Below are 21087 nucleotides of genomic sequence, written 5' to 3' on the forward strand. Positions count from 1 at the left end.
AAAAAGGAAACAAAACATTTAAGCGCCTCTATTGCTAGTTTTTGCCTTGGTACGTGCTTCGAGGCTGCCTGCTTCCCCGCTGGCGAGAGAGGGTGACGGTGCATCTGCAGCGGGAGAAGAAGAGGCTGCCGCCATTGTTTTAACTAAAAAAAAAAAAGGCCCCGTTCGGGCGGGAAGGGGCAATACCGCCGCCATGGCGGGGATCTGCCCGGGCGGGATTCGCTTCCCTTCGCTTCGCTCCTCTCCCCGCTGCGCGGCCGTCCCGCGGGCCCGGGGCTCCGAACGCCCCCGCCCCGCCCGCGGCGCGGCCCCTTTAAGGGCCTTTAACCACCGGGGGGGCGGGTCACGCGCGGCCGCGGCGGGAGGGGGCGCGCGGGCGTGCGCGAGCCGGCGGCGGCACGAGGAGGGCGGGGCCGCGGGCAGGGGGCGGGGCGGCGCGCGCGGGCGGGCGGGATTATTATGGGCTGTGGGCGCCGCCGCCGCCGCCGAGGGGGAGCAGCAAGATGGAGCTGTCTGCAGTGGGGGAGCGCGTCTTCGCCGCCGAGTCCATCATCAAGCGCCGCATCCGAAAGGTGAGGGGCCGCCCCTACTGGGGCTGCGGAACCCCCCCCCCGCCCCCCCTACCTCGGTCCTCGCTGCCGGGCCCCGGCCGCGCCGCTGGCCCGCCCGCCGGGCCCCCGCCTCACACACACCCCCCCCCCCTCTTGCCTTCTCCCCCGTGTGTTGCAGGGGCGCATCGAGTACCTGGTGAAATGGAAAGGCTGGGCCATCAAGTGAGTGTATCCCGCCTGGGCTGCGGGGATGGGGGGCATGGGATCGGGCGGAGTGGGATGGAGGGGGAGGTATCTGTGTGTGCGGCTGCGGGGGGATTCGGGCGCTAACCGCTTCGCTTCGCTTGTCCCCTCCGCTGCTCTCGCCCCGGCAGGTACAGCACCTGGGAACCCGAGGAGAACATCCTGGACTCCCGCCTCATCGCCGCCTTCGAGCAGAAGTGAGTGTTCATCCCCCACCCTGGGCTGGGGGGACTGCAGCAGCAGGTTTGACTTTGGGTGGGCGAGCGGGAAACAGCGTCCAGACGTTCCTTTTCTTTTTCCACTTTTTTTTTTTTTTCCTTTTTTGCCTTTAACTTGTATGCTTCTGTTTTTCCCTTTGGGAAAAGTTTTAACTTCTTGAAAAATTTGATTCCCTAAAGGGAACGAGAACGTGAGCTGTATGGGCCCAAGAAGAGAGGACCTAAACCTAAAACTTTTCTGCTGAAGGTAACTCTTATTTAAATAACTTAGGCCTAGCAAAAAAAAAAAAAATCTCTCAAACCTTGCTGGCGTGTGCCCTTGGAAGGACTGGACTTTCAAGTGACTTGTGCCTGATGCCTGGCTCTGGGAGCGCGGGGAAAACCCGACAGGAAAGGGGGGGGTGGGCAGAGGCACAGAAGCGTGTGAGGGGAGAGCGCGTGTGCGTGCGACGGGTGCCTCAGTAGGACGGTCAGCACACGCAGATGTGCATGGTGAGCCTGCAGTCTCTTTTTCCAATATCCTCTCCTTCTTGTGGCCTTCTGTTGCCGCAGTGGAGAGCTAGCCAGTCTTATTCCCTCTTCCTTCAGCAGGCTGTTCCATCCGACCCGTGCCCTGCAACTTAGCAGCATGCTGAGCGGTCAGGCAGCAGAGGTGGGAATCCCACTGCCACTTGTGCTCCTCTGATTGCATTTAAGGATGTAGGTGCTCCATGGGAGTTCCATGAAGGGTTCATGCTTTGATCTGTAAGCTGCAGGCTTGTTTTGCTTTTGCAGAGGGTGGGGGGTGGCTGGGAGGAGGAGGAGTGTTTCACCTCTGCATAGGATGGCAGCTGAAGTTTCCAGTTGCTTTCTGATAAACTCAGCATCTCTGCAAGATGTCGTAGCATCTCTGTTTGCTTGCAGAGAAGAGCAAGGAAGGTAGTCCCTAGTGCAGGCCTACTTGCTCTGTATTTTTGCCTTTTTTTTTTTTAATTAAGAACTCCGGTAGCTGCATGACTGTTATGTGAATTCTGGAATTTGTTAGTTTACAGAAGAAATGCCGTGCTCTACTCCCCTCTTCCCTCCCCTTCCTCTCCAACTGTCAAAATCTCAGGCTTCAAATGAGCATAGAAAGAACACACCTTTGTACAGTTTAGAGAGATGAGCAAGTCTGGAGTTCCCCTGGTTTTATTCTGATAAGAAGCCCTGGAACAGCCAGTGTGGACCCTGTAGTAAGGCATCACTATCATCAAGTCATCCTGTGGCTTTGGGCAAGTCACTTAGGCTTTGTGCATGTTTCCCCATCTGTGAAACAGGTTAATGCTTCCCTTTGCCTGGCAGCAGTAGGAGCTTTACTCAAGTCAGCACAGCACTTTTAACTGCATGAGCACCGGAAAGTACAGTGAGGGGTAGGGTGTCACCTCTTCTCTGCTTTGAGAGGGCATAATGAAGCACACAGAAGAAATGCAGGAACAGGCGTATTCTGATGCTCTGCGTGAAACCCAGGGGACCATGGTAATCCTTGGGAAGTCTTGCTGATGGAACTGTCCTCCCCGGTCGCCTGTTTTTCTGCTAACAGTGTTCTGTATCTGTAGCCTGAGAATTACAAACATATCTGATACGTGCTACCTCTTATGCTGTATTCAGGGAACATAGCCTAGTTGGCTTTCCTCTTTCTGGCACTCATGCACTAAATGTAACTCTTGTCTTTAAATTTCCAATAATTCAAAGGAACACTTGAAGGGAAAATCACCAGTTTGAAATAGTCTTCTGCCTGCATTAAAAAATACTGGTATTTGTAACACCTGACACTGTTCAGAGCTGTAGAGAGGTGACTATGCTATGTGTAATCAGATTATTTTATTTTTGTTTCTGAATGTGATATGGCCATATCTATTGCCATATCTTAAAAAAAAAAAAAAATTACTCATTCTCACTCATTTAAAAAACCAAAACCAACCCCCGAACTCAAAACCCACTCATTGCTTCTCTTTTCCCCTTACCCTTTAAAACTCCCCTAAACTTAACGTGAATTATTCAGCAGCATCCTTTGAATCACATCCGTGACACGTTTCTGTGGCACGTCTTTCTGCCTGCTTCTCAAATGGTAATGGAAACCTGTAGGTTTGCAGAGCTGGCTTGGTACTTTGTAGAAGATGACTTGTGATAGGGAGCAAGATCAGCCCTCCTGAAGGCTGGTGCCACATTGTGGGAGAGGCTGGCAGGGCAGAGCGCTACCACTGCTGCTTGGTTTCCACCTCTGGGAAACAGCTGGTGGAACTGTTAGTGCTCTGACTTGCTGTTCCTCTGTGACTTCGGATCCTACCCTAAAAATAACACCCCAGACCAGGCAGCAAGAAGTAACTCACTCTGAGCCAGCCCCATCTGAACTTGTTTGAGCTCTGTTCAGGCAAACCACAATCGACCCAACTGCCCCTAGAGTTACAGCAGAGACAGCGAGATGGTTTGGAACTCAGTTTTTCTGACCCCCTGAAGATGCACATTTGACCTCTCCAGCCCCACAGCACCGGTTCTGCTGTGAGAGGAGTGGGATTGGGTTCTGCCTCCTGCATTACTAACAGTTTCAGTTCTTTCAGCTGCAGAATCTCTTGCCAGTGAGAATTTCGGAAGCAGGGGAAGAAATCTGATTCTTGTATCCCAGAGGGAGTATATGGAGTTGGCAGTTAGAACAATATTCTTTTTGATCTGTTAACTGAACAGATTAGGCCTGCATGCAATGATGTTTAAGCAGAAATCTGGCCTAGGACTGCTTTGATAGAGTAGTCTGCCCTTGACTTGGTGGCTTGCTAGGATTTTTCATGTGTATCAGTGCTTAAACCTAGGCTTCTGAGTCTCTAGAATGGCATCAAAATAAGTGCCCTGATATGCCACTCAGTCCTTTGGCTTGTGTGGGTGTTTTAGCTTGCAGTTGAGACTAGGTTTATCCTGGGATTAGTTCTCAAAAGTTGCAGGTAGGCATCCAGGGGGATTTGCAGAAAGCATTCCAGCAGGTTAGTGGCCCACGCCTTTGGAAAAGCTTTGAAAAGTTGCATCTTTGACCACCTGCTGCCTTTGTAAGCCAGGCTCCTGTTTCTGAGAGCTGTCTAACACTTGCCCTTTCGATCAGACTGCAGAGGCACATCACAGTCCAGGCTTTGTAATGTCACTATCAAGATGGCCGGTGTTGAAAGCAACCCCTGCAAACTTCAACTGCAAAGTTTTGGGCAGGAAATGGGTCTTTATCCTTTGCGTGCCCAGGGCAAACTTTCCCACAGCTGGGCTCAGGCTTGGTAGGAGGCTGCTGGTGTGCTGCAGTCCTCTGCTGAGCGGATGGGAAACAAAGTTCTTAGTTTGAAATGGGCAGCACTGTATATAAGGCTCTTCAGGTGTCTGGCAGAAGTCATCCTTGAGGACAGGCCCTTCAGCATGGATGCTGGTGTGAGGTTAGAAAGAGATGTAGCACATGCTGTAGTGATCTTCCTCTTTTTCTCCTGCTTGATTTGCTCTTTTTATTTCACTTTTTTCTCTAGGCACTCCTCTGTGTGGAATGCAAACCTCACCACCTCATCTAATAAAGTCTAGCAAGTGCTATTCAGAGACAGAGCCCAGTCTGCAAGCTCAGTGGGTGGCTGGCAAAGCCCCCTAGTTGGGATGGCCATAAATACTAAGGTGACAGGAGTGAAGAAGGTTAATGGGAAGGAAGAAGTAAGGGAGAACAAGGGTAAAGGGATTCTTAGTAGGGGAGTGGGGGAAGAAGGGGCTGAGCAGCATGGTGCTCTGTCCTTTTGCCCTCTCTTGAACTCCAAAGCTGGAATTGGGTTTCTTTTGATCTCCTCCCTGTTCGTAAATTATCCTGAGTAATTTGAAAACAGACTGTTCCCCTTTTGTAGCATTTTGTTCCCAATCCAGAGGGAAACTTTAGTTTATAGCAGTGTTGCTTGGGAGAACTGTGCTATGAACTGGCTTGTTTTTGCCTTGTCACTTGGAAGACTGCAGAAGAAAGAGGGTGATAAAAAGGCAGAATGGCAGCCAAAAAGGGGAAAGAAGAGCTCTTGCAAATGCTGTTGGGAGCAAAGACTGTGGGAATGCAGGTGGAGAATAAAAGACAAAGCAGAGCCAGTAATTTATGAGAGAGTAGCGCTACTATGGTGCAGCAATACTACTGGAATTGGTGAGATTTTGAAATAATTCACTAGAAATCCATTGCTTTACAAGGTCTTTGGTTTGGTTTTTTCTTCCAAATCATAGAGATTTTGATACAAATCAGGTAAGAGAGGCCTTTCTAAGCATGTGTCTGTGTACGTGCTTGTGTGCCTCAGTGCGTTAAGGGAATGAATGAACAAATATGCTTGCTGGGCCTCGAGGGACACTTATTCAGAAATAGTAGGGAATGGGGGAGATACACTAGTTCCCAGGGGCAGTGAGGGAAAGCTGTACAAGATAAATAAAGGTGATACATATCCCAGACGGGAAGAGGGGGAAGGGAAGCAATCCCAGCAATTGGCTTGCTCTCATGACAGAGCACTGCAGCAAGCTTCCAGAAACTGCATCCTGATGTAGGCTGAGCTGTAAGCAGAGAGTGAATTACTTCATATACATGTTGAGTACCTCTTCAGCAGTGAGCACATCCTGCTGGTGAAAGCAGCAAAACCTAGAGAGGTAGTTTCCATGTGGAACGCTTGTGAGCCAAGGAGCAAACTGTGGTGACACAGTTGAGAGGATACAGTGGGTTTGTTTTTCAAAGACCTTATCCTCATATGGCTTGTGAATGTGATCGAGGAATGGATCCAGAGCAGGAAGAAGTGCATTTCCAACAGATGAAACTGAATGTTGAGTCTTCTCCAAACCAAAGGTAGCCAGTTACTTAATCTAAAGTTGGAAACAGGGGAAGGAGTGCCTCTGTGCTGTCCTCTGCAGTGAAGGGATGAGTTCATGTAGGTGATGCCTGAATAAACCTGATCCTGTGGTAGGAATACTGAGCTTCCCAAGTGAGAAAGCTCTGGGGGCTGGTCTTAGATAAAGCATCTGATACGATTTTTCTTGAAACCTTACCTGGAAAAACAATCTCAAGGTAAGCTGAATATTTGCATAATGGTCTTTGGAACTTGCATTGAAGCTAGTCATTGGGGATAGCAGTGTAGCAGCAGGGGAGGACTGTTGGGCCATAAATTACCCTCTCTCTTAATAATCTGACTGAAGTATCAATGCTGTGTGTAGACTACCTAGACACTACTGAAGCTGGAATTTGATAAAGGCAGATAGCTGAAACATGAGTTAGAGACAGCTTCAGCCTTGGAGAAAGTGCCCCAGAAGTAACTGGAAACGCAGACTCATGGCACGTAAATGAGACCTACTGGTTCTGGCACACTGGAAAAGTCCAGGCCATGTACCAGGGCTCTGCAGTAGCTGCTGGGCAAGCTCAAAACCAAGACAGGTCTCTCTGTGAAAGCAGGACAGGAGCTGATTAATGTGTACAGGAAGAGAAAGTAAAAGCAACGGGGCTGTGGAAGTGGCCAGGTAGTAACCATCCCAACATTATCACTTTGTTTAATGCGGCTGATGGGAAGCTTTGCTCAGGAATTTTTGGGGTGTATAAGGAAACTGAGGGTGTTTGTGACTGCTTCCCCCACACTTCTGGGAAGCTGCCTTCTTTGTCTTCTGCTGCTGGGTGGTGGAGGCAGTGCTGGTGGAAGGTGGCAATTAGATTTGACTTGGAGCAGAGTGGCACAGAGGGGGCAGAACTCCTCACTCAAAGGCACGATTACAGGATAAGCAATTAATTTGAAAGATGTGCAGTGCTGGCAACGGGAGAGGCCCTGAAGGATACCTGTGTCCATCCACTGAAGCTGTAGAAGGATTTTCAGTGATGCATCTGTCTGTAACCTTTGCCTGCCTTCCCTGTCCTGTATTTTGGAATGGGATGTTGTGTTGAATTTTGCTCTTGGCTCACCAGTGGTAAATTGGTAAGAAACCCAAAGCACAAGAGCAGCAATGCTGGAAGGGCTGGTTGTGATGTGGAGCAGGATGAAAGGGAACGAAATTGTTAATTCAGGCTGTGCTGGTATGTCAGCAAACTTTAGCTTGTCCTTGTGTCTGCCATCTGCTTCAAAGGGACCTGTGAAGAGATGGAGTAAGCACAGCACAAATGTGCATTTGCCTGTCACCTCCTGACCAGGTCTGCAGTGTCCCCAAGTTGTATATTGATGAGATGGGAGAGGGAGAGTTGATGTGTGCTGCAGGAAGTTTATCTGGTGCTGGTGCTGTGCTCAGGCCTGTACTATGCGTGTGACAGGAACTGTGTCTTATTTTCTCAACAGTTTGGGGCATGGAGTAACGCATGAGGCTGAGCAAAGAGAAACTAGACGGACATTGGGCTGCTTTCTGCTACAGCAGAAAAAGTGTTGGGGTTTGTGTGTCCTGGGAACACTTCCCTTTAGCTAGGTGGAAACAGCCCTGTTTGTTAATGTGCAGAGTGTTTGTGCCTGCCTCAGGGTTGTGCTAACTTATGTCTGTTTCTTTGTCAGTTGGCTAACACAGAGTCTAGATCCCTAGTCAGGATGAGCCTTCAGTTTGTGTTTTCTTGTACAGTCAGAGAAGGAGGCCTCATTTTTGCAGTCCTTTTACAGCCAAAATACAAGTAGTACAGAAAGCTGTGATCATCCAGTGTTAGTCAAGAGAGGAACAAAATGTCTTCACGTCTCCGTTGTCTGCTCATTCAGGATCTTCTGTGGTTCCCATGGGTATCTCTGTGGGAGAAGAAGGGCTCTGGCTAACAGCAAAGCTCTGGAGCTGTAGGGCTAGGACTTTGAGCTTTTTGTGCAGGGCCTGGCTGGGCCCCTCGCTTAGATCTGTTAGATCCCTGCCTTTACAGGCACTTTTTTTTCCCCAGGCATTTCTCTGGTAGGAGGCACAGCCTGCAGGGTGACAAAGGAGATGGAGTTGAGTGCTAAGCTCTTAGCTGGCAAGAAGCCATCCTGATCTTGGCGTGTGCAAGGGGCAACGGGATGGAAAAGTTGGGGAGGAAAAGCAGCTGTTGTCTTCTAGCGCTGCAGTTCTTTCTGTGCCCACGAGGTGGGGGAAGCTGCTCGCGGGATGGGCAGTCACAGGGTGGGGGCTCACCTGTCCCCTCCAGGCCTGCATGACTTCTACCTGTCACCACTGCTCAGAGCGAATATGGAAGGGGGTTGGCTTGGGCGAGTACTGGGGTGCAGGTGGAAGGATGAGCTATACAAGCAACAGTGCTCTGATGAGATGTGATTTAAGAATAGACTCTGGGTTTCCATGCCCACAGGTCATACAGCACCAGCTTACCAATGAAACTGTTATTCCTGCTGACAGAAAATGTTCCTGTCCCTGGTGCATGAACCAGGGCAGTTTTTGGCACCAAAAGAGCTTAAAAATATTGTTCCCCTGGCCTGGCTCTTGAGGAGGGCTGGCACAGAGCAGTTGAACAGGTGCTATTCCTGCTCTGGTCCAGTGCTACGTTTCAAACAAGTGTGGTGCTAAAAAGGACAGGTCAATCTCTTCTTTGAAGGTGCAGTTAAATTTTACTTGAATTCCAGCTGGCCTCAACTCTGGCTTTAAACACTGGAACTTGCTCCCACAGCAGAGTAAGAATGAATGACTTGCATGTGACCCTATTAAAAAATCAGATCTCTAAATTTCTTGTGTTAACGAAGACAGCTCCATCAGACCATTCTCACCAGCTTCCATCTGTGTTCCTCAAGACCCCCTTCTACCACGCTTTTCAGACGCATTACCCTGCCTCTTCCCTCTTAACTTGTGTTCCATTTGTAGAGAACCTGGTACAATCCCTTTGTAAGTTTGGTGCTGCCTCAGCACTGACAGCCCCAAGTGCCTAGGATGATGCTGGCTTCTTTGGCTGACAGTGGAGGGTTGTGCACTTTGACTGGTGACGACCAAGGGGGGCTTTGGAGACCATTAACTCTAACCCTGAAACATGCCTGGGAAGTCACAGTTTGTCCCTGGGGAAAGCATGTGTCAACAGAGGTACAGCCTAGGGAGACATTAGCTGCCCAAAAATTATATAGACAGTGTCCTATGCCTGTCTGGGGGTTGTGCTGGAGCTATCAATCGTTCGTAGGTGTGTACCTGTGCTTGTCATTGATGTTGGGTATAAATGTGTCATGGTGCTGCTGGTGAGTGCTTGGCCTGAAGTGAGCAGTGCCCGATTTGAGATCTGGCTGCACCTAGGCTGCCTCTCTGACCCTGTTTGTTTTCTTTCTCCCCACCACCGCAGGCTCGGGCCCAAGCGGAGGCCCTCCACATTGGGGATGTACACTTTTCTGTCAAGCCTGGTTCCAGTACCTCCTCTCCCAAACTCCACTCTAGCGCTGCGGTGCACCGGCTCAAGAAAGACATCCGGCGATGCCACCGTATGTCCCGGCGCCCCCTGCCCCGTCCAGATCCCCAGAATGGCGGGAGCGTGGGTGGCGGGGCTGGCATTCGTCCTCCTGTCTCACCCTTCTCGGAGACCGTCCGTATCATCAACCGTAAGGTGAAACCCCGTGAGCCCAAACGCAGCCGCATCATCCTCAACCTCAAAGTCATTGACAAAGGTGGGAAGCCAGCCAATGGGGCCGGGGGCCTGGCTCGGCCTAAGATCCCGTCCCGAAACCGTGTCATTGGCAAGAGCAAAAAGTTCAGCGAGAGCGTCCTCCGCACTCAGATCCGCCACATGAAGTTTGGCACCTTTTCGCTCTACAATAAGCCGTCTGCTGCACCTACCCCCTCTCCAGAGGGCAAGGGGGAGGCTGAAGGCTCCCAGGCAGCCTCCTGTGGGCTCATTATGGGCTCCACCCCCTATGATGCCCCCAGCTCCAGCTCTTCTGGCTGTCCATCACCTGCTCCCCACTCCTCCTCCGACCCAGATGATTCCCCTCCAAAGCTGCTCCCTGAGACCCTCAGCCCAGCCATCCCCGACTGGCGTGAGTCAGAGGTCCTCGACCTCTCAATCCCACCTGAGTCGGCTGCCACCAGTAAGCGTTCTCCCTCGGGAGGGTGCAGTGGCGGGCAGACACCCTCCTTGTCCCTCTCCTCTTCTGACCCGGAGCAGGAGGCTGGCGACTGGCGTCCTGAGATGTCCCCTTGCTCTAATGTGGTGGTCACAGATGTCACCAGCAACCTCCTCACTGTAACCATCAAGGAGTTCTGCAATGCAGAGGATTTTGAGAAGGTGGCGGCTGGCAGTGGTGGAGGAGCCAGCAAGTGAGCAACCAGGTCCCCTCACTCCAGTGGTGTGGGGGGAGCGCTACCTGAGAGAAGTCGTGGTGCGAATGGCTGTCCTTAGTTCTCTCCTTCTCCCCTTGGCTGTCCCTCTACCCTCACTGCCACCCTTCCTCCTCCTTTCCTCCTGCCCAATTCCTCTTGCCTGGAGGCTGGAGTGTGTCAGTGGGAGTGTGGGACCACCCACTGTTCTTAGGTGTTCGTACTGCCAGGAGGAGGCAGGGAGGGTTGTGGTGGGGCTGGGGAGTGGTTGTTTGTCCTTGAATGTGGTGTTGTCCAACGGGCGGTGGAGCCTTTGGGGCTGAGGGATGAGTGAGCATGTGTCTGTGTGCCTGTGCAGGTGGTGAGGAAGGTGCTGCTCTTCCTCATTCCCTTCTATCTTTGACAAAAACTGAAGAGGAGCTCCAAACCCGTGAGGAGAGGATGTAAGAGGGTTGGAGCCCTTGCCCATGGTCCTCCAGACCTTCTCCCACAATGTGCATGCAGACTCTTCCATTCTTGTTTCCCCCTTGCCATGACTACCATCCTGCCATCCTTCCCCTCTTGGCCTGAGGCCTGGATCTGCCCTCTCCTCTACTGTCCTTGTGGCAGTTGCTGATCCAGATGCCCTCAGAGTGAGGGGGAGAAGGACAGGTGAAATGTCATGCCTGGAAGGTGCTTGAGACAAAGCTGGGGTGGTGGGGGGTGCCCCATGCAGCCTATGCCTCATATTGGCTTCCCCTTTCCTTTGACTATTGGTGCTACCTTGGCAGTTGTATGGGTGCTTTCAGGTGCCCTGATCCCTCCTATTCTGCATCTTCCGACCTGTTCAGCTCCTCAGGAGAAAGGGAAGAAAAGAGGAGTCTGCTTCCAGCCCATATCTTCCTCCTGATGTTCATCACTTGCACTTGTTTGGGAGAGAGGGACATGAAATGCCTTTCTCTGGTCTTTCCGTGGCAGAAGCAGGAGTGGGAGATCTTTCAGTCTGTGGGAAGATAATGCCAACAGCGTGACGCTGCCCCAGCCGCGTGAGGCTGCTCTCCCACCTTGTGCGTAAGCTTCCCCCGGCCCTCTTTGCTTCCTCTTTCTCCTTCCAAAGGAAGGAGGGGTGGATGCTAAGGCAGGTTGTTTGTTCTTCCTGCTCGCTTTTGCCCCTCCTGCTCTCCCCTCCTTCTGGTGGGTGGCCTGGAAGAGGTTTCCCCTCTGTCTTTTTAGCATCTGAAACAGCTCTTACAACTGTCAACCAAAGGTGCTCATAAGAAATACCTGTCTCTCTCACATCGTGTGCATGTGCGCTGGATCTCGTCCCCTAAAGCTCCTGTGAGCTGATCTAGAAATTCCTTCTCTTCACCCCTAGCAAGTAGGAGGGAGGAAGACCACAGCTTGCTGTTTATTCCACAGCTCCCTCTTTCCCTGACCAGCTTTGTTCACATCCAAAATAAGCTCTATTTTTTGCCTGCCATTTCTGGCTTGCTCTGTTTCTGTGTGGGTGCTAAGCTTCAGGGTGAAAAGCCGTTCCTTTGCTCTCCTTTCTTCCTCTACTTGCACAGGACTGAGCCTGTAGAGGCAAGGAAAAGAGGTGCTGATGAACCGGTGGGAGAGCCTCACCCTCACAGTCCTGTCCCTGGATGGGGCAGAGGGATGTCACTTCTACATTACATGCTGCAGAGGTGAAAAGGGTGGAAAAAATTCCTCATGCCAGGGCTCATTTACTTATAAGCCTGCCCTGGGCAGGTGAACACAAGTGGAATTGGCCCCTCTGGTGCTTTCACACAAGGATGTTCAGGAGCTGCTGGCTCTGAGGAGTGCTCTCCTGCAGTACTGATTTTGTGGTTGTAGTGATCTGAGCATAGAAGGAAGGCAATTTGTGGGAGGGAAGTAATATTTGTCTGCCCAAGGAACATTGTCAGGGTGGTAGAGGGATAGACCAGCTTCTGACCTTAATTAGGGCTTTTGTGCCCAGAGTGTGTCTGTTCCCTGCCTCCAGCGCCTGGGTTGGTGTAATAAAATCTTTGCTGCCCTCCCCACAAACCTTGCCTTGGCAGTGGGTGGCATTCCAAGCTGTGGGAAACGGTGAATTCACACCAGTTGTGGTTAGGTGTCTGTGCAGACAGTCTGAGGGGGATTACAGGTGCTGTTAGCATCACCCTTCATACACCTCTTTCTTTTTCTTTCCTTGGTTAAAGAGCTTACTGGACGTGCTTTCATTCACAGCTGAAGCTAGGGGCAGGGAGAAAGAGACTTCCCTGATCCATTCACCAAGCTAAGGCTTTCTATAACTTGTTGGACTTGTGTGCGTGTCTGTGTTAATACCTGCTTGTACTTTTTATGGGTGTTGTTTTTTTTTTTTTTTTTTTAATTTGGGTTTTCTTTTGCGCATCTTTCCTGTGCCTGGCACACCCAGGGATCCCTTATGTTAGCATAGCCTATCCATTTGACTGCAGCTTCAAAGATGAGCAGTTTGTAGGCATAGGGAAAAGCTCTTTCTTAGGAAAATAGCAAGGAGAGTCTTCTTTTTTTCCTCCCCCTTCTGAATAAGAACTAATCTGTGGCTGTGAGATAAGAAGAGCTGCTTTATGGGGTGAATGCAAACCGGCCAGTCACTTTAGGTTGTTAAGTTACTGTTTGGTGTGTATGTGGTGATGTGTTTTGTTTTGTGGTATCAAGGTTCTGAAAAAAGTGTTGAAGCGTTTAAGTGGGAGATAAAAGGGAACTTTAATAGGAAATTCTTGATGTGTTTTGGCCAAGATGTTTTGCTTGGCAGAATTCTTTTCCCCAGTGTCTCTTGTATGGTGTTCTTTGGGGGCAAGGGGCAGGAATTGTTTAATTGAAGGGGTTTTGCCTTTCTCCAGAGTGGCAAGCAAGGGAACTGTCTGTGAAGAGAAAAACAGTGGGTCATTGTAGGGATGCTCCGCAAGGACCTCCTTCCTGCGGTGAGAAGATGAGGGGACTTGTTGCAGCAGAGAAACTCGTGTGGTAGATCCTCTTTGTGGAGGAAGAAAGGAGTATGATCCGGCTTGCAGACACAGCTCACCTGCTTGTGTGACAAATCCCTCCCTGGGTGGGTCACCAGGTGGGAACCAAACCCTGAACCTCTGGATCCGAAATGAGGATCCCATGCTGGTTTGAGTTAGAGGTTTGCTAACTTGAATGCAGCAGTCACCTCAAGTTCCCTCAGGTGGACAAGACACTTGAGGCTGACTAACCTGCCTTCGTATTCACGTTGGCTGTGCTCCTCCTTCTGAATTTTTGCCCTTGCTCCTTAATGGAGATAGGAAAGAAGATTCATCCATGCCTTTTAGAATGGGCATGGAATTGAGGGAGGAGTTTATTTGAAAGTATCCCTTTCCTTTCCCCATAACCCTTAGAAAAAAAAATTCAACAAAAACAGGGAAATATTCTCTGTGTCTGTGCCATGTTTGTTCTCGTTGTCATGTTTTTAGAGGAGATTTTATGATGGAGTGGAAAAAGTGAAATGATTAGTTTTGCATAAAAAAAAGAAAAGTTTAAAAAAAAATTTCTACAGGGAGAGAGCGAGAGAGAGTTTAAAAATGAATAATAAATGCAGTGATTGCACAAACTGTAGTGGTATTAGATGGTCCTTAGAGAAAAGAGTATTTTGTAGTATCGAAGCATGTGTGTCTGGGATGGTGTTTGGCTTGCTTGAACTGGAGGGAAAGGCATTCTAGGACTAAGCAGCGATTTCTGAGCTGAAAAGGCAAGTTGCATGTTGGAGGAACCCTGTCTACGAAACTTTCCCATCCTTGCCTCCCAAGTGTTGGAGTGAGTTCCCTTCCCTCCCATACCTCTCCTGTGAGCTTAAGATGGAGTCTCCAAGTGGTTTTCTGGCTGAGCAGCCCTCAGAGATGGCCGGCCGTGTTCTGACAGAATGTGGATCAGGCCATCAACGTGGAAACAGTTGACTTACTTTGCATGCACAGCAAGCTGCTAATGTTTGGGGTTGGCATGTACCTTTCCTGCCAAGTTGCTGTCTCTTTTCCATCCCCTATATCCAAGCAGAATTAATCATGGTGAGCTTATTTCCTGGGAAGCAGATATGCCTCTCCTCTGTAAGGTGTCTTAAACTTCTTCCAACACCAAGTGGGGGGTGACATTTTTCTGTATGGAATTCACCACATCAGGACAGAAAACTGAATCCCATTGGTGTGTATTCCAGCACCTCTTCTCCAACAGTGGCCAGATCTTTAGAGGCAGATGAGAGCGCTGCCTTGTGTGCTCTGATTGTGTTGCTGAGGGACATGGACCCTCTTCTCGAGGCCAGCAAATGCTGGAAGTTTTTAGGGTGGAGAGGGGAGAGGAACACTCTGACAGGACTGTGCTCAAGTAAGGCAGCCTTCTTCTCCAGTTTCCTTTGGGGTGGTGGGGAAGAGTTGCCTGAATGTTCCTTCAGAGCGAGGAAGCAGCTCTTGTGTGCTGGCTTCCCTGTCCACGATGTCTCTGGTGTTCTTCTGGTGTGTGGGAGTGACTGCAGGGAAGAGGGAAACCACCAGATGTTGGTATCTGAACAGAAGATGGTAGGCAGAGACGCTTGAACAGCTTTTCTTGTCTGGACTTCTCTGGTGCCCTTTGCAGTGGCTTTGTAGTGGCAGATGACTGATGTCTTGATGCTTCCCATAGCCTGGGCTGCACTTGGGAACTTCTCTCTCCGCCTATCAAACTGTCAGTGCTTCCCATGGCTTTCAACTTGGAACAAAAACCTCCTCTCTCAGGCTCTCTTCTCAATGAGCAGCATGGGACAGGAGGAGCATGAAGCTAATGAGATACAAGCTCCTTTGGGGATGAAAAACAGAAATAGTGTGGTGAGCAGGCCCAGCTGTGGTGAGCCACTGCTTAAATTCTGTTTTCAAAAGAGAATGGGAGCATTTCTCTCTGTCTCCCCTTACTGAAGTTCCCAGGGAGATTTTGTGAAATAAACAAATTTTAAAAAAAGGGGAAAAAAAAAAAAAAAAAAAGAAAAAAATAGCAACCACAATCATGCTTTTTACCAGGTAGGAGCTGTCTCTGAGCTGAGTCTTCCTAGGGATATCACTCCCTTCTCCAGCCCCTCTGTGTAGAGGAGGCTTCAGCAGCTCCCAGTGTTTGGAGAGTATCACCTTCCTGGGGACTTCCTGGCAGAAAGAGGTTGCCATGCTTGAAAGATGGTGTCCCAAGTTCTCTGTACTTCTGCCCACGCCAGAGCATGGCATTAGTGGGGCTGCTCAGGAGCAGGTCCTTCTTCCCAGGGAGGTGTAACAAACCTGGAGTGCGTGTTTGGCTAAGTGCTTATTTTCCCTTTTGCTTCCTTCCCCACCTTCTGACAAGACTTTTTCCTCCTTGCCTGGCACATCCTTTTACTCCAATGTCACTTGCTTTTGCTGCATTTTTCGATTGCCCAATAATCACGCAGGAGCTGGGATCTTATTTACTTCTTATATATAAATATATGACTATAAAAAGCCTCCTTCTCCCCCTTTCTCCCCATCTCACCCACCACCCCATGCGCAGCCTCCCTGATCTCTGCTCTGAAGGCGGTCTGCTGTAGAGGGTTAATTTGGGGTCGGGGATTTGGTGCCTCCTAAGTTCTGTTCCTTCTTGGCTTGCCATGGTTTTTCTGCCAGCTGTGTCACTGCCCTGTGCCTCTGTCTCCCTCATGCAAGGGGGATGGGGGTGGAGGAGACCATCCTGCTGAGGGTGCTGGCAGCCCAACTCTCGAGGCGTTTGCACAGAGATGGAGTGCTCAGTGTTGCTTCAGAAATCCCCTGCTCCCTGTCTGTGCTTCCTTCCCCAGGCAATTCCAGGAAGTATCTTCATTTCACCAATGCTCTGAGGTTGAGAAAATAAGTGTCTTTATTTTCTTTTAACTTCTATTTTTGAGATCCTTCCCCAGAGTGCAATCTGTGTGGTTTCTTTTTGGGGGTATAGATGGCAGGAGATGTTGGAGTCTGTCTCCATCCTCACCTTTGCCTTCCTGTCCTCTGCTCCTCTCACATTTTGCCATTGCCCCGTGTCAGACTGATGTGGTCGGAGGTATTTGCACCCTTTTCTGTGCAGGGTCAGTCTTGGCACCAGGAGCTTCTCCTGTGTTCTGTGTGGTGATTCTGAGGTGCCCTGTGTCCCACCTGCCTCATGTGTAAGCATGCAGCAGGGCCCTGAGTTCTTCTTTATTCCCTTCTGTAAATTTCTCCTTCCAGGAGTGAAGGGAGATAGAGTCCTGTGGTGGTTGGCTGCCTCTGGCAGCTCTTCTGTCCATTCCAGCTTCTCTGTGGTAGGAAACAATGACTCTAGGGCCATCCACAGGCACAGTCCTTGGGGGTGAGGGTCGTTCCAGCCCAGCTGAGCTCTGTGCTTTGAGCCCACACCCTCCAGGCACTGGCAGATGGCACTGGGATGGAGGAGCGGGATGCCCTCTGTGCCCCTGGGCTGGGTGGGCAGCAAGCAGCGTGCGTGGCACAGGGAAGAAGTAAGGTGACAGAACTGCAGCAAGATGCAATCAGAGTGGTGCCAGCTTCTGCAATGGTTCAGAAAATGTGTCTGCTGGGAGGAAAGGGGCATGGTGGGGCATGCAGGCAAAGTGTTAATTCCCATTGCAAGGCCCTCGTTCTTTACTTCATTCCTTGTTCAGCTGAGCACTTGGAGCTCACATTAAACCTCTGGAACACAGCTGGGTGGGTCAAAGCACTTCGTGGGGCTTCAGGGCCTCGTAGGACTAATGGGGCTTTCCCATGCACCCAAACAGCCCCCCAGCTGGTCCCTGCTCTCTAGGGATATGAGGGTTTTCCTCTGGGCAGAGCAGCAGGTAGGTGCTCTTGCACAGATAGGTTGCTCTTCAGCTGCCCTGGAGGGAGCCTGCTGCTTCCAGCCTCCAGCTGCAAAGCAGGGGCAGAATCTTAGGTCAAGTTCTCAAACGGAACAAAAAAATTAATCGTTGTGATGACTTTTTTTAGAAAAGAGTTGTCATGCCTGCACCTCCCCCAAGCAAATCAACTCAGTGTGCTGTCCTCCTTCCTCTTCTCCCCTGTGCCATTAAGCCTTGTACACTCCCTAAGAATAGAGGAGACTCTCTGCTTTGGGATTTTTTTTTTCCCCCCGTTTGTTTTCTTTTTGCATAGAAAGTTGTCTGCTGGTGGTGGAGGACAGGGGCCTGCTTCATCTGTTCCTTCCTTTCACCTTCCCCTGTGCCAAGCTTAGGCTCAAATGCTGCAGATTCCTGCATACACTGAACTTGGAGCAGGCGAGTGACTCCACTGCGTTCTGTGGTACTTGGGTGCTTCAGATTCTGCCTGTGCTTGAGCTTTGGCAGCATCAGAGCCCTTCCTTCCTCTTGGAGAAGGTCACCCCTAACTCCAAGAGCTGATAGTTCTGGTGCAACCCATCTGTCTCTTCATTTCCCCTCACTTGGCATACAGAGTGAAGGTGGTAATTTTTTTTTTATTTAAAATAAACCTAAATATGTATCTTGTAATTTTTTTATTTTGAAAAAAAATGCATTTAAGGATTGTGCACGGATGAATTGTATATCTATATATTATTTTTTTGTCTTGCAATTTTCATTTTAAATATAGTGTTTGTTCAGTTTTGTTTTGTTTTTTTTAATCCAGTTCCCAGCTGGCTAAACTCTGTCTAGAGTGGATGGGTAGGAGAAGAGCCACTGGAAGGGTGATTGAATCACTCCTTCCCTTGGTGCTTCCTACAAGAAACTGGTTTGCTCCAGGTTTGGGGGTGGGGGTTGTGCTAATTACTCTTGTATTCTTGTACATTTTGTTCTTTCTGCTGCTCTTGAATATTGTATCGATGCCAGAAATGGGGAGTTAAAAATTAAAACAAAAAATTAACCCAAATAAATTGTTACATTCCAAAACCTCTTGTTTTCCTTGGGCGGGCTGTGACTTGTGGAGCTTGGGAGGAGGGCTATGGAAATGCCTGCCCTGAGCCAGCACAGATCATCTCTGCAGTCAAACACAAGCACCTGCACCCTTCTTGGGCACCATGGATCAACCCTGGTTTGGTCTTTGGACCTTTTTGGACACAGAGAAGCTCTGAAAAAAGACAAAGGAGTATTCTGGAATTTTAAGGGAAGAGGGAGCATTTGGGAAGGCCAAGATGTAGCAAGTGGAACCTGAACACCCTCTTCCCAAGTGCTTTGGAGAATCTCCCACATGCTTTTCTTTTAATAATGAAATTAGATCAGGGTACAACCTAGCACTTGGTGGCTGAAAAATGCTTTAGGCTTTTCCCAACTCCAGAACACGTGCTTAAGTGTACTTTCTGACAAGCTGATCTAAGAAGTACGGTGAAAAAATCTCCCTGTGTGTACTTGAAGCCCCAGATTCACTGCATCCCTCTCCAGCCTGTAGCAGCTGCATAAAAAGGCTCAGCTAAACTTTTAGGTGGGAGGTGCTGATGGTGGGAGATGTGGTGGGGCAAGTGAGTTGGTTTTGGACAGAGATTCCCTTTGGGCAGGCAGGAGAGAAGAGCAGAAAGGCAACACTTCTGGGTACTGGGAAAGGGCAGTGTCTGGGCACAGCTCCAAACAAAACACCCTCAGGGCTGCCCTTCAGGAGGGTGTGATGAGGTCTCACCTGGGCTGGGCGTTCCTTGGAGAGTTGCTGCCTTGAGGTACTTCTGCAGCGTCTGAGTTGTAGAAAGCCACAGCAGGGCCTGCTCCAGTGGTGGCATGGCAGGCACCAAGGAATGCTGCCCACCAAAGCCAAGCACAGTCCAGGTGTCATTCGTGTGCCATCAGGCTCACCTTGCCTCTTCTGCATAAAACACTCGCAAAGCCGGCACTCCCTCCTCCCTTGCCCTTGCACCCTTGTTTAGCTCAGAAGCCAGTGGGCTTTTGGCTGGATTTGAGAACATCAAATGAAGCCAACTCTCACCCAATGCTTTCTGGGGCAGGAGGAAGGCTGGAGAGAGGACCTCAGCCTGACTGAACAAATCCAGTGAGGTCCTGCACCAGCACCTGGTGCAGGCAGATCCAGTAACCAGGGCAAGGTGATGCAAGTCACATCTGCAGGGCTGAGAAACCTGGAAATGAAAGAAGCCAGGATTTCCATGCTAAGTAGAACCTGCAGATCCCCAGGATCGGAAGGCTCCTGGTCTAAGGAGACCGTGGAGCTGAGTCCTTGGAGTGGCAGAGGAGCCCTTTCATCTCCTTAGGGTGGCCCTGGGGATGTTCCTGAGCTGGGTGATAACCTGGGAGGAGGGAATCACCCACCTCAGAGGCATCAGGTTACACTCCCCTGAGAAAAGGTTTCTCCTCTTCCCTCACCCCACCACCCTGCTGGCCTCAGCATCATGAATGGGCCAGGATGGAGCTGCCTGGTTCCTCTGGGGAGGGTTGGATGCAGGGCAGCCTTGGAGCAGCAGGTGTCCTTCCCCTCAAGCCAGCAGTCCATCCCAAATGTCCCTCTCACCCAGGGGGCACAGTGGGGTGACCCCTTGTCCTGCCTTACCCTGTCTTGGGGACAGCTGCTGGTCCCAGACACCGTTTGGGTGTTAATTAAATGGAAGAAAATCCCTTAATTGCTTGCTCCCAGTACCTCTGGGCTGAATCCATGAGCTCTTGTTAAATCCAGCTTCTGTCACCAATTCTGCTCAATCAAAACAGGAATTTAAAAAGCCCCACATTGCTTTCCCCCACCCTCTCATGCGTTGCATCCTTGCAAGGGCCAGCTGCCCACCGAGCATCTCTGAATTGTTATTCGTGGGACAGGGAGGCTGCTCTGGCCACTCACCAGTCTGAGTCATCACTCCCTATGAAAATCTATTTTTGTCACCTCTTTATCTCCGGGAAGAAGTTGTGGTCCCTGCTGAGGAACAGGTTGGGACCGTGGGAGAGATGAGCCCTGCCCTGCTGCAATACCCGACTCTTTCCCATCCCAGCATGGGTGAATGGGGCCAGGCTGGTGCGGAGGGGCTCAGCCTTCCCCTCACTGCCAGAGCAGCACCAGCCAGAGGTATAACCCTTGCCACCACCATCCTACAAGCCTTGGTAATAAAATCTGGACAGTGCAAAGCATCACTTCTCCTGGCAAGAAGCTTTGTAGAAGCATACGGCACTTTTTCCTGCAGGGTAGCAGAAAAAGGATACCCCTCGCACCCTGATCTGCACACTGTGGGGTAGGGTGGCCAGGTACAGCTCTCACATGGGCTCCTTTCAATTCCACTCCCACCTGGCCACTGCCAGGGTGGGCATGCAGCAGGCAGGGGGTGACACAGCGGGTCCCACTGTTAGCAAGGGACACGTTGGAGGCAGGGGGCCACCCCTCATGTCATGGGGTGCAGGCTTCTGTTTCCTTTGCATCCTGCACCAGTGCCCACTTGTTCCATCACACCGAGCACTCGCCCTCCCACAGCACTCACTGGCCTCGCCACCAGGGCCAGACGCCTGTTGCTTGGGCTTTCTTCACATCCACCTGTCCAGACTACTCCATGTCCAGCTCCACTTTTCCTCCTCGGTATTCCTTCACCTCTACCTCTTCCTTGAACCACCCCATCTGTCTTCCTCTCCTCCCCCCCACAGCCTTACACCACCACGAGTCAGGCAGGTGTCTTGTTGGCTCCGGGGTGATGGTTTTGAGGGGCTGGGGTACAATGCACTCTGTGGGGAGAAAGGGTGACTGTAGCTGTCAACAGCCAAATTTGAGGAGTCTTTTGTTGCTCTGGCTCCCTTGCTATCCACTCAAATATACCTGGGAGAAAGAAGAGGTAATCTTCACCATTGTTTCATACCCAGCTCTGGAGCTGTTTTAAACACACATGCTCCTGCTTCCCTGCCTGCAAGGAAGGATTTCCTGCCATTACTGAGTAGACCTTGAAATTGATTTTGTTTGTTTTCCCTCTTCTGCTCCTCTTTTCTCGCAGGGCTG

The 21087-nt window shown here is 50.4% G+C and overlaps 1 protein-coding gene across 2 annotated transcripts; it reads left to right on the forward strand.

The window, feature by feature from the left end:
- The first annotated feature begins 455 nt into the window (after window positions 1-455).
- On the forward strand, window positions 456-18074 carry CBX6 (chromobox 6). Of its 2 annotated transcripts, none has more exons than XM_053942382.1 (5): window positions 456-572; window positions 730-773; window positions 926-991; window positions 1193-1259; window positions 9252-18074. In XM_053942382.1, the coding sequence occupies exons 1-5, from the start codon at window positions 504-506 to the stop codon at window positions 10221-10223; spliced, it is 1218 nt and encodes a 405-aa protein (XP_053798357.1). In that variant the 5' UTR covers window positions 456-503; the 3' UTR covers window positions 10224-18074. The 2 variants fall into 2 exon arrangements, with proteins under 2 accessions (XP_053798357.1, XP_053798358.1); XM_053942383.1 differs by having other exon boundaries at window positions 9306-18074.
- Window positions 18075-21087: the final 3013 nt, after the last annotated feature.

The sequence above is a fragment of the Vidua chalybeata genome, chromosome 5 (assembly GCF_026979565.1).
Source record: "Vidua chalybeata isolate OUT-0048 chromosome 5, bVidCha1 merged haplotype, whole genome shotgun sequence".
In the NCBI taxonomy this organism is placed as follows: domain Eukaryota; kingdom Metazoa; phylum Chordata; class Aves; order Passeriformes; family Viduidae; genus Vidua; species Vidua chalybeata.

What these genes read in the sequence shown, in the direction of transcription:
- CBX6 (XM_053942382.1), top strand. Translation starts at nt 504, where the DNA reads ATGGAGCTGTCTGCAGTGGGGGAGCGCGTCTTCGCCGCCGAGTCCATC. An exon ending in TCAAGCGCCGCATCCGAAAG is followed by an intron (nt 573 to 729) that starts GTGAGGGGCCGC and finishes CGTGTGTTGCAG; the next exon opens with GGGCGCATCGAGTACCTGGT. An exon ending in CTAAAACTTTTCTGCTGAAG is followed by an intron (nt 1,260 to 9,251) that starts GTAACTCTTATT and finishes CCACCACCGCAG; the next exon opens with GCTCGGGCCCAAGCGGAGGC.